The following is a 12,142-nucleotide window of genomic DNA, read 5'->3' as shown; positions in this document are numbered from 1 at the left end:
CTGTGTTATATTTTGTTCCTGCCTTTGTGGTTAATGTAAAATTAACATTAGCATCAACATTTGTAATAATTTAGAGAAAAAGTATTTGTAATCATAATTCTTACACAGAAATTTCTTTTTGATGGATAAATTGGGACTGTATTTTAGTGATGTTCACTAAATATCAGTACCAGTTCCAGTTAAAAATAAAACAAAATTCTGCAATATATTTTAACCCATGTGAAATGAACTGTTAACTGGCCCAAGCTGTCAGCTTTAAGAGCTCTATCCCTATGCCCATCGAAAAGTGTCTTGAGATGAATACATGTTGAGAACATATTAGTCTTCATTTATTTACATAAACCAGTTGTGTATTTTTTTCTTTTCCCAAATTATAAATGTCTAGCACCAGTTATAAAATCAGAGGCCACAAAGTTACACAAAAACAAACTATAATTAGCTTTAAAATTTTATTGAAATTCAAGTTTAGAATTTAACAATTTAATACAATATTACACTGAATACTTTCTAACCAGCATTTTTGCCTGCTTTACATATTTCTAGGCATAACTTTTAAGAACTGTTACTTTCTGGCTAATTTTCCATGATATGCCAATTACACATTCATTAAAATTTCAGATACTACCTGAATTATTCTTATCTCAATGTCATAATTTAAAAATAAGTTCAAATACTGAAAATCTAAGACATTAACATCGGGGCCCTTGTAATAAAAGGAAAAAAATTGTACAATCTTAACTGTTTAAAACTCTTGTTAACATTTACTGCAGTAACAGAATATGAATTTTTAACATAACCATATGAATTTCTCAAGTATTTCCTACTGATGCATGTCTGAAGTTATAAAAATCTTCTCTCTTTTAAACGAATCTATACTGAATTACTCCAAAAATAACAGTGATACTTTAGGGTCTTGCAAATTTATTCTAGTGCATATTTTAAGTACCTAAAGTACAGCCTGTGCAATAGCAGGTTACTGGAAAGAGTAAGTGTGGCTTTCTTTCTTTCTTCTTTTGAGGCAGGGCCGCGCTCTGTCATCCACACTGGAGTTCACTGGCAAAGTGTGGCTTTAGGGAGTGAGTCGTTTGGGATCACGAGGGAACATGGAGGTCTGACGAACATTATGCAATCCCAGAAACAGCATAGTCACTCGTTCTAACCCTGGGAAGACAAAAATAATCATTAATTTCTTAAAAGTCTCTCAGGGCCTTACTTAGAACTACTAACATAAATATAATTGTTAAAGTAAATACTTTTCCCTGTTAGGAAGGAGAATGACTCCTATTATATTGGGTTTATTTAAAATTGTTTTGAGTACTGATTCAGAAATAAAGATACTGCTATAAATGAAAAGAACTAAGTAATATATGCTTAAGTGGTATGGAGTCTAAAAGGTGAACCACAAAATTCTATACAAATCAACAAAATCTATGATTTAAACAATAAGAAAAAACAAAAGACTTTATAAGCTTGAACGTTTCAAATGATACCAGACTCTTGATTATACAGTCTAGGCAATGAGGATGAGAGCCATAAACTTGCTTAAGCAAGTACTAGAAAATTTACTGTAATTCTATAGACATTTAACATGGTGGCCCCTACCATAAAAAGCTCTGGAGTACATTATTAAACTAAGTGTTTTGACTGTAAAAAAGAAACTGATTTTGGCATGTGGCTTAAATACTATATTACTGACAAAAATTAAGACCAAGTACCACCTAAGAAGCAGAGCAGAACTAGCAAATGACACTTGTATGCATATTATCTATTTCACTAAAGTTTTATAAGACTAACATATCACACAAAGAAAGGCCAAATATTTTTATATAGTAATTACTTATAATTTTGAATTTTTAAAGGACTATTGTAAATACAAATAAAAGAACTTTTTATTTGGAGACAAAGTCTCCCTCTTTTGCCCAGGTTGGAGTACAGTGATGTGATCTCTGCTCAATGCAACCTCTGCCTCCTGGGGTCAACAGATTTTCCTATCTCCCATGTAGACAGGATTACAGGTGCCCGCTGCCATGCCTGGCTAATTTTTGTATTTTTAGTAGAGATGCAGTTTCACCATGTTGGCCAGGCCGGTCTTGAACTCCTGACCTTAAGTGATCTGCCTGCCTTGGCCTCCCATGGGATTACAGGACTGAGCCACTGAGCTCAGCTGATAGTATTTTTATTGCTATTATTTACCAATAGCAGATGGAAATTTGAGCCTTGTATTATGGTGATATAAGACTAATCTAAAAAACCCCACCATATCCTAACTTTCTCTCAAAATATAATTATCAAAAAACAAGTGATTTTGATAACCATTCAAGTTTCCCTCTTCATAATTAAAGTTAAAATTTTACATTATCAGTCACAGAAATCTGTAAAATATTTATGCAAAATGCACGTTACTGATTAAGAGGAAACAGTCCTAAATTTTCCATTAAAACGAAACCCATATATTCTGGCTGGGTGCAGTGACTCACACCTGTGGTCTGAGGACTTTCAGAGGCTGAGGCAGGAGGACTGCTTGTGCTCACTCTCTTGTCCAGGCTGGAGTGCAGTGGAGTGATCTCAGCTCACTGAAACCTCTGCCTCCTGGGCTCAAGAAATTCTCCTGCCCCAGCCTCCTGAGTAGCTGGGATTATAAGCATGCACCATTACAGCTGGCTAATTTTTGTATTTTTAGGAGACAGCGTTTTGCCATGTTGGCCAGGCTGGTCTCAAACTCCTGACTTCAGGTGATCTGACCACCTTGGCCTCTATTTCTTTTTAAAAGAAAAAGAAAAAAAACCCCAAACACTACTATATATTCAATGTAGTACACTTTGTAGTAACAAAAGGCTGGTAACAACCTACAAGTCCATCAATAGAAAGGTGGTTAACAAGATTATGGTTCCTCCTTTTAATGGATTCTATGTGGAGATGTAAAAAGAATAAAAAAGCTGTTTAGGTATTGATAAGAAACAAGCTACAAGATACATTAAAGTATTTCTTCTCTATCTGGGCTCATATTTTTAAAAAGATACATTAAGTAAAAAAATGCAAGGTACTAAATGATTTATATATAATAGTATGCTATAATTTGTACTGTGTGTGTATGTGCCTTTTCATATATACAAAGATATCTTTGCAAAGGTAACTGAAAACCAGAAACTGGTTTCCTGTAGGGAGGCAAATATATACTATTCTCCTTTTCCCCCTCCAATTTAAAAAAAATAGCATTAAAATACACATAACATACAATTTACTATCTGAACCATTTTTAAGTATACAGTTTACTAGTACCAAATACAATCACAGTGTTGTGCAACCATCACTATTATTCATCTCTATAACTCTCTTAAAAAAAAAATCATGTTTATATTCCTTTGGATATATACCCAGTAATGGGATCGCTTGGTCAAATGGTATTTCTGGTTCTAAATCTTTGAGGAATTGCCATACTGTCTTTCACAATGGATGAAATTTACATTACTACCAACAGTGTAAAAACATTCTTATTTCTCCGCAACCCTGTCAGCATCTGTTGTTTCTCCACTTTTTAATAATCACGATTCTGACTGGTTTGAGATAGTATCTCATTGATTTGCATTTCTCTAATGATCAGTGACATTGAGCTTTTCTTCCTATGTTTGTTGGCTGTATAAATAAATGTCTTCTTTTGAGAAGTGTCTGTTCATGTTCTTTGCCCACTTTTTAATGGAATTGTTTGTTTTGCTTTTTTCTTGTACATTTGTTTAAGTTCTTTGTGGATTCTGAGTATTAATGATACATGCATGTGTATGTTCACTGTAGCACTATTCACAATAGCAAAGACATGGAATCAACCCAAATGCCCATCAATGATAGACTGGATAAAGAAAATGTAGTACCTATATACCAGGAAATATTATGCAGTCATAAAAAGGAACAAGAGCATGTCCTTTGCAGGGACATGGATGAAGTTGGAAGCCATTATTCTCAGCAAACTAACACAGCAACAGAAAACCAAACACTGTATATTCTCACTTCTAAGTGGGAGCTGAACAATGAGAACACATGGAGAGAAAGAACACACACTGGGGCCTCTCAGGGAGGGTGGAGTAGGGGAGAGCATTAGGGAAAAGAACAATGCATGCAGGACCTAATACACAGGTGATGGGTTGACAGATCCAGCAAGCCACCATGGCCCACATTTATCTATGTAACAAACCTGCACATCCTGCACATGTATCCTGGAACCTAAAATAAAATTAAAAACAACAACAACAAAACCCATATATAATGACCTTAACTGGTACTATTTTTTTTTAAAGTTGTGCCCAGCTTTGAGTTATAATTGACAAAAATTGTATGTATTTACAGTGTATGATGTGACACTCTGATACACTGTGAAATGATTAAATCAAGCTAATTAACATAGCTATCATCTTGCATATCCTTTTTTGTTTTTGTGGAAAGAACATTTAAAATCTACTTTTAGCAATTTTCAAGCATACATTATTACCAGTAGTCACCATGTTGTACAACTGGATCTGGAGAACTTATTAATCCTAACTGAATCTGTATCCTTTGACCAACTTCTCCCCATTCCAACAACCATTCTACTCTTTGTCTATGGTTTCAACTTTTAAAAGGTGCCATATATATGTGAGATCATGCAGTATTTGTCTTTCTGTGCCTTATTTGCTAATCTGTTTAGCATGATGTCCACTAGGTTCACCCACACTGTCACAAATGACAGGATTTCCTTCTTTTTTAAGACAGAGTATTATTTCATTGTATAGATAAAAGTTTCCGTATTCCTAATATGAACATCCAAAATGCTCCAAAATCTGAGACTTTCTGAGTGCCAACATGATACTCAAAAACATAAATGAAAAGACTAAAAATGCTCATTGAAGCATTTCAGATTTCTAGATTTGGGATGCTCAACCAGTAAGCAAAATGCAAATATTATAAAATCTGAAACAATCCAAAATTGGACACACTTCTGGTCCCAAGCATTTTGGATAAGGGATACTCAATCTATACTACATTTTCTTTATCTATTCATCCACTGATGGACACTAAGGTCATTTCTATATCTTGGCTATTGTAAATAATGTTGCATTGAACATGAGAGTATACAAACCTCTTCAATATACTGATATCATTTACCTTGGTATATAAAATCAGAAATGGGATTGCTGGATCATATGGCAATTCTATTTGCAATGTTTAGAAGAAGGTCCATACTGTTTTTCATAATGGCTGTACCAATTTTTACCTTTTATTTACCTTGGTATATAAAATCAGAAATGGGATTGCTGGATCATATGGCAATTCTATTTGCAATGTTTAGAAGAATGTTCATCCTGTTTTTCATAATGGTTGCACCAATTTTACATTCCCATCAACTGTTTACAAACAAGGATTCCCTTTTCTCCACATCCTCACCAACAATTATCCATTATCATTTTGCTAATAGCCACAGGTGTGAAGTGGTTATCTCATTGAGGTTTTAATTTATATTTCCCTAATGTTTATTGATGGTGAGCATTTTTTCATATACCTATTGGCCATTTGTACGTAGGTTTTACATTTAGGCCTTTGATCCATTTTGAGTTAATTTTTGTATTTGATATTAGGTAAGAGTCTAATTTCAATCTTTTGCAATGGACATCAGTTTTCTCTTTACCATCTGTTGAAAAGACTGTCCTCCTACCAATTTCAATTTGAAGATTTTGTAAGTACATATTGTATTTTCCAAAAAACCATAAAACAACAAATAAAAACTTGAATAAAACTATACATTCAAAATTCTTTTTAAGAGTGTTGGGTATGGACATCCAAAGATGAGTTAAATATTTACTCATTTTAAATTGCAGAGCAGGCCTGGCTTGGTGGCTCATGCCTGTAATCCCAGCACTTTGGGAAGCCAAAGTGGGCAGGATGACCTGAGGTTGGGAGTTTGAGACCAGCATGACCAACATGGAGAAACATCATCTCTACTAAAAATACAAAATTAGCTGGGCATGATGGCACATGCCTGTAATCCCAGCTACTCAGGAGGCTGAGGCAGGAGGGTCACTTGAACCCGGGAGGCAGAGGTTGCGAGATCGCACCACTGCACTCCAGCCTGGGCAACAAGAGCGAAACTCCGTTCCAAAAAAAAAAATATTGCAGAGCAGTCCCTCATATGTAGAAGTGTTCTTAATGCCAATGAACTGCTACATCTCAATAAAAACAGTTAGTAGCTCTTTGAGCTATTTTAAGGTAGAGCTTTAATTTGGGTTAATGTGAATGAACTCACAGTAAAAGAGAGAAAATAGGATACCCGACTTATAGGACATTTGGCTTCTAAACTCTAAGAGAAAAAAAATGGCTACAACTTTAGGACAATAATATTTTAAAACACGTTAGCTGTCCATTTTGCTTCTTGGAAATCAAATTTTCACTTGAGTCATAATTCACTTAAAAATTCTTGTAATTCAAATTTGTATTATACTTAGAACTTATGAGCTTATTTATAAGCAATAACAAAATATTACCAATGCCTCCGCCAGCATGAGGAGGAGCTCCAAAGCGGAAGGAATCAATGTAAGCCTTAATTTTCTCCAAATCTACAAAAAGACACAAAACAAAACAAAATAGAATTTATCTTATTAAAAAAAAAATCACAAATTACTGTTCAATGGAGATTTTTAAAAGACTGAGAAGTCTTTTAAAAGTTTACAATGTGTTACTTTCAGACTATACACTCTCCTAAATTATTTTAAGTGTTTACCAATTCCATGATGTAAAGCTCTCTCTGTTAGCAGCTGAGGATCATGTATTCTTTGAGCTCCTGACAATATTTCTTCTCCTCTCATGAACATATCGTAAGAGTTGGACTGTTTCTGCAAGAGAAAAAAACACCACTCTTCAAGTGACTACTATCCTATTTCTATTACACATATACAGAAAGAAATCTCTGTTGCATGAAGAACAAGTTCATTTTTTCCTACAATTAACAATGCAACCTTGTTTTCTAAAGTAGAATTAAACTACTGAGGGCTGAATAACTTTTTCTTTGTTTATATCAGACTTTGTGCTCTCCTTCCACACCCACTCATAACAAATCAGAGCACCACATCTAATTTTTAAGAAGCAGTACTGATCCTCATTTCACTTTATTATCTGAGATGTTTTTAAGCATGATACAATTTTGGGGTGACTTTTGGAACTTCCAAGTTATCAACAGGTGTGAGTCTTTAAATTATTATTTTTACTTGAATCCCGTCTTTCAATAAACCAGTGGTTCTCAAAGTGTGATTCTTCAACCAGTAGCTTCAGTATTACCAGAAATTCGTTAGTTGGTCTGGAGTGAGGCCTGTAAATTATCAGGCTCCCACTCCAGAGCAACTAATGAGAAATTCTGGGTGGGCCCCAGCAATCTGTGTTTTTTTTTGTTTGTTTTTTTTTGAGACGGAGTCTTACTCTGTCACCAGGCTGGAGTGCAGTGGCGCAATCTCGGCTCACTGCAACCTCCGCCTGGGTTCAAGTGATTCTTCCGCCCCAGCCTCCGGAGTAGCTGGGACCACAGGCGCGTGCCACCACGCCCAGCTAATTTTTGTATTTTTAGTAGAGACGGGGTTTCACCATGGCCAGGATGGTCTCGATCTCTTGACCTCGTGATCCGCCCGCCTTGGCCTCCCAAAGTGCTGGGATTACAGGCGTGAGCCACCCCGCCCAGCCGCAATCTGTGTTTTAAAAAGTCCTCCAGGTGATTCTGATGCACTGTAAAGTTTAGAAACCACTGCAATGGAAAAACAGTAGAAGACCATAAGACATTATTTAGATTATTAACTCCCAGGATACAATGTGAATTCCCAGTTTAAGATCAATGATAGGATGTTTTGCTAAAGTATGCAAATCTAGCAGTACTATTTATCATTTACATAGCTGTAGGATACAGTAAATTCCTCTTCAGAGGTTTAACCTGTTAACTTCCTTGTTCTTTGTTCTCAAACTCAGCTTCCTTGTTCTCCATCCCCCCTTGTCCCTAGGCACTGTAAACAATCTTCCCGCCAGTTCTAATAAAAAACTCACATTTGTTCCTTTGGTTACCTGCACCCATTCCTCCCTCTGAAACCTCATGTCTTACCACTGTAAATCACATCCCCTTCCAGGGAAATAGTCACAAATAGCCAATCAAGTCAGTTTAGATTGTGCAGTCTGACCCCACCTTATGGGTGAGTGACACACAGGTAGGAGCTGCGTTAGAGATAAAAACCCGCTCCCTCCTTTGTTTAGGGTGCTTTTGTGATCACGATTGACTCAGGTAGTACCCTTCGGCAGAAGTAAATTGCCTCGCTAAGAAAACTTTTGCCTGAGTGCTAGTTTCACTTTGTGGCACTGAGCATGTTTTCAACATAGTCTTTCTTCATAAATCTTCAGACAAATGACCAAGGAAAATGATTTTAACATAGGTTTTTAAAACTAATTTGCTAGAATATTTCCCATTATTCCCATTATATAATTTGACATAGTGACAATAAAATTTTCCTTCTTCTCCAAAATAGGTTATTTAAAACCAAATTACTTACAGGATTTCTCGGGTCAGGCATGGTATAGAAAGGTCTTACAGCCAACGGATATTTATCAAGAATATAAAAATCTGTATCATACTATAAAAAGAATAAATGCAATTAAAACACATTTTAAAAAAGTAAGATGGCTAACATTTTGGTAATGAACTTTTTTATGCAAAAATTTGCATTCTTCAAATTTACTCTAATTATATTGCATATACAATGAATATCTTGCTTTTTTTCAAGTAACATTTTTATCCTATAGCATTTTGCCATGGTATCATAAATTCTTCTGATACCTAATTTTTAGGCACTGCTTATTACTCCATCATATATATATATATGGTATACATAAATATATATACATATTATTTTTTTAAAGAGACAGGGAGGGTCTTGCTCTGTTGCTAAGGCTGGAGGCCAGTGGTGCAATCATGGCTTAAGCAGGAGCCTGGCTAATTTTTGAAATTTTTTGTAGATGGAAGCTTGCTATGTTTGCCCAGGCTGGTCTTGAACTCCTGGCCTCAAGTGCTCTCCTACCTCGGCCTCCCAAAGTGCTAGAATTACAGGCATGAGTGACTGTGCCAGGCCTACGATTTAAATATTCATTATGATGCATTTTATAATTAAAATAATTGTCTGAAATCCTTTTGGTTTTTACCAGAATCTATATTATGTCTATGAATTATTTTGGGAAGATTTGATGTATTTTACAATATTAATCATGGAAAACCTGGATTATTTTCCCAACAATTTAGATTTTGGTAGTTTTCTTCAAATGAATGCTACAACTGAAAGAAATAAATGACATTAACTTGAAATTACAACACTTGTTTGTAGAGAATGCTTACTATGTGACCTAGATTTAATTAAGACATAAATTACTGTTTCAACAGTTTTTGACTTTCAACATTTTTGCTAAAACTTGAGATGAGGATGCTCACAGTTGACAAACTGGAATTAGCTCTGCTGAAACAGCATTTTCAAGGTATAAATTTAATATTGTATGGTTTCAGAAATACCAGTTTACTCTGGTCGGTTTAACAGTTTCAAGTGCAACCAGCAGGAGGAGCTCAAGGACTTTTTCCTTTTCATTATAACATTATCTTAAAATTTTTAAAAAGATCATACTAAGTTTAGCTTTTGTCCTCTTTGGAGTCTTGGTTTTAGAAAATGAGATTGGAAAGTAGCTATTACATATGAGGCAGAGAGGAAGCTCATTCATCTTTAAGTCTCATGGGACAACAGGGTACACAGGAAAGATCATTTCTAAATAATTTCAAATAATTTGGAGGTCATTTCTAACTAATTTGACATAGGCATCACTTTTAGAGACACTTCAGAACAACTTTGTAGAAATATGAAATACTGAGTTAATCAAATCATCTGGGAGAAAGGCAGACTGTCTATTTCTTTTTTCTAAGAAAAAAAATTTTTAACATTGTCCCTCTTAGTTTTTATTTATTCCAGAATCATACTATTCTAGGTAGCTCAATCCCCTCTGCAATTGTTCTTTAGTTCCAAGAGACATTTCAGGATTAGAGAAAGAAATCCAGCATAAACAAGAGTCCTACCTTTTCCTTTACCAAATGACCCAACAGCTTTTCATTTGGTGTACTGAAAAAGAAAAGTGAAATCAGTGTTCGAAGATCAAACGGCAACTTATAAACGTTAATAAGGAACTTCTTCTATTTGAGTTTCTCAAGTGATTACAAAATGTGCCCAAAACATGCAGTTGTCTATTCTGCTCTTTTCTTAAAAGGCAAGTACTACTGAAAATCACTTATGAGTATATCTTGGTACAGTGACTCAGTGCTTAGTAGATGTTTCTCAAATATTTAATTAAAGTCATAAACAGAATTTAGCAATTCATTGATTCAGAAATATCACAGATGAAATAATTTCCTACAATTACACATAATAAAAGTTCGCTATAGCAATAAGGGCTAGTCTTGACATGAAATGGTCTTCCCTTTTTGGTACTCTTTATCAATGGTTTATAAAATAAAAATTAGTATTATCCAAGGTTTTAAAATAGTGTTTATATAAACATGTTAAATTTTTATAGCAAAGAGGTGGCTACTTTAGCTTCTATCTTATGTAAGAACAACTTCTAAAATACTTGAAAAAATACTACTCAAGCTTATAGGATTTTTATTTTGCCTTAAAATGTCATCTAGCAATGTAGGCAATGTTTAAAGTAATTTTTTTTTTTGTTAAACAAAAATAAATGGTTTTGGGTATTTTTTGAAAAACCCTAAAGAGTGACAAGTCATTTCCTTTTCCTCCTAAATACACATATATTGTAATGGTTTAAAGGAATAACTCAAGGAAGCCTTGAATAAAATATAAGTAGCTAGAAATTTTCAACCTTTACATATTTTATTTATTGATTTTTTTACAGAGAGGGTTTCACTCTGTCACCTGGTCTGGAGTACAGTGGCAAGATCATGGGTTACTATAGCCCTGATACTCCTGGGCACAAGTGATCCAATTGCCTCAGTCTCCAGACTAGTTGGAACTACAAGTGTGTGCCACCATGTTCAGCTAAATTTTAAATTTTTTTGTAGAGATACAATCTCCCTGTGTTGTCCAGGCTGGTCCCGAAATCCTGGCCTCAAATGATCCTTCTGCTCAGCCTCTCAAAGTACTGGGAAGTGAGAGGAAGAAGTGAGCCACCACACCCAGCCTCAATCTTTATTAAACTACATAATTTGTTTCAAAACTCTAAGTTGTATGATCTAAATTTAGATAATACTATATATAATATAGTACATATGATACTATATAAGCAATATTGACATTTATAACTTTTGGAGAAATTAACAGTTTATACCCCGATCCCAAGTGGGGATCGATTTAGACTGCTGTCTACCCTCTCTAATACAACTAATCTGGAAAGAGAAGTAACATATTAGAAGATAAAATCACAGGCAAAATTCCCTATACTCTTTCAAGAGTTAAAAACATGAGGGGAAAAGAATGAAAAATGATGTTTTAAACAAAATTGTGAAAACTTAGGCAAACTATAGTAAACATTTTTATTTCAGATCACACATTATATAAAACAGCATCATACCGTATACTAAGTTAATAAAACTTTTTTTTTTTTTTTTTTTTTGAGACAGAGTTTCGCTCTTGTTACCCAGGCTGGAGTGCAATGGCGCAATCTCGGCTCACTGCAACCTCTGCCTCCTGGGTTCAGGCAATTCTCCTGCCTCAGCCTCCTGAGTAGCTGGGATTATAGGCACGTGCCACCATGCCTAGCTAATTTTTTGTATTTTTAGTAGAGACAAGGTTTCACCATGTTGACCAGGATGGTCTTGATCTCTTGACCTCATGATCCACCCGCCTCGGCCTCCCAAAGCGCTGGGATTACAGGTGTGAGCCACCGCGCCCGGCCCTAAGTTAATAAAATTTAAGCGTATCAGGGAAAAAATCATTTATTAATACTTTCATTCTCTCTTACCTTAAACCAAATTACTAAGGTTTTAAAAATCACAAAGACAACTTAGAGGACGAGTCAATAGGCGCGGCAAACCACCATGGCACATGTATGCCTATGTAACAAACTTGTATGTTCTGCACATGTATCCTGGAACTTAAAGTTAAAA

General features: G+C 35.0%; 1 protein-coding gene across 2 annotated transcripts in view; it reads right to left on the bottom strand.

The window, feature by feature from the left end:
- Nucleotides 1-435: 435 nt before the first annotated feature.
- Nucleotides 436-12,142, bottom strand: part of DARS1 (aspartyl-tRNA synthetase 1) — a 78,972-nt gene continuing 67,265 nt past the window's right edge. For both annotated transcript variants that reach the window (XM_035305020.3, XM_002749475.6), the window contains exons 12-16: nt 10,103-10,145; nt 8,544-8,624; nt 6,743-6,854; nt 6,507-6,578; nt 436-1,161 (exon numbers count right to left, since the gene is read on the bottom strand). In XM_035305020.3, coding sequence (XP_035160911.1) covers nt 1,070-1,161; nt 6,507-6,578; nt 6,743-6,854; nt 8,544-8,624; nt 10,103-10,145 — 400 coding nt within the window. In that variant the 3' untranslated portion in view covers nt 436-1,069. The remainder of the gene's footprint in view (nt 1,162-6,506; nt 6,579-6,742; nt 6,855-8,543; nt 8,625-10,102; nt 10,146-12,142) is intronic.

This window comes from Callithrix jacchus, chromosome 6 (assembly GCF_049354715.1).
Source record: "Callithrix jacchus isolate 240 chromosome 6, calJac240_pri, whole genome shotgun sequence".
NCBI classification, from domain to species: domain Eukaryota; kingdom Metazoa; phylum Chordata; class Mammalia; order Primates; family Cebidae; genus Callithrix; species Callithrix jacchus.
Note: the sequence above shows the minus strand (reverse complement) of the source record. Positions and strands in the feature narration are given on the sequence as shown.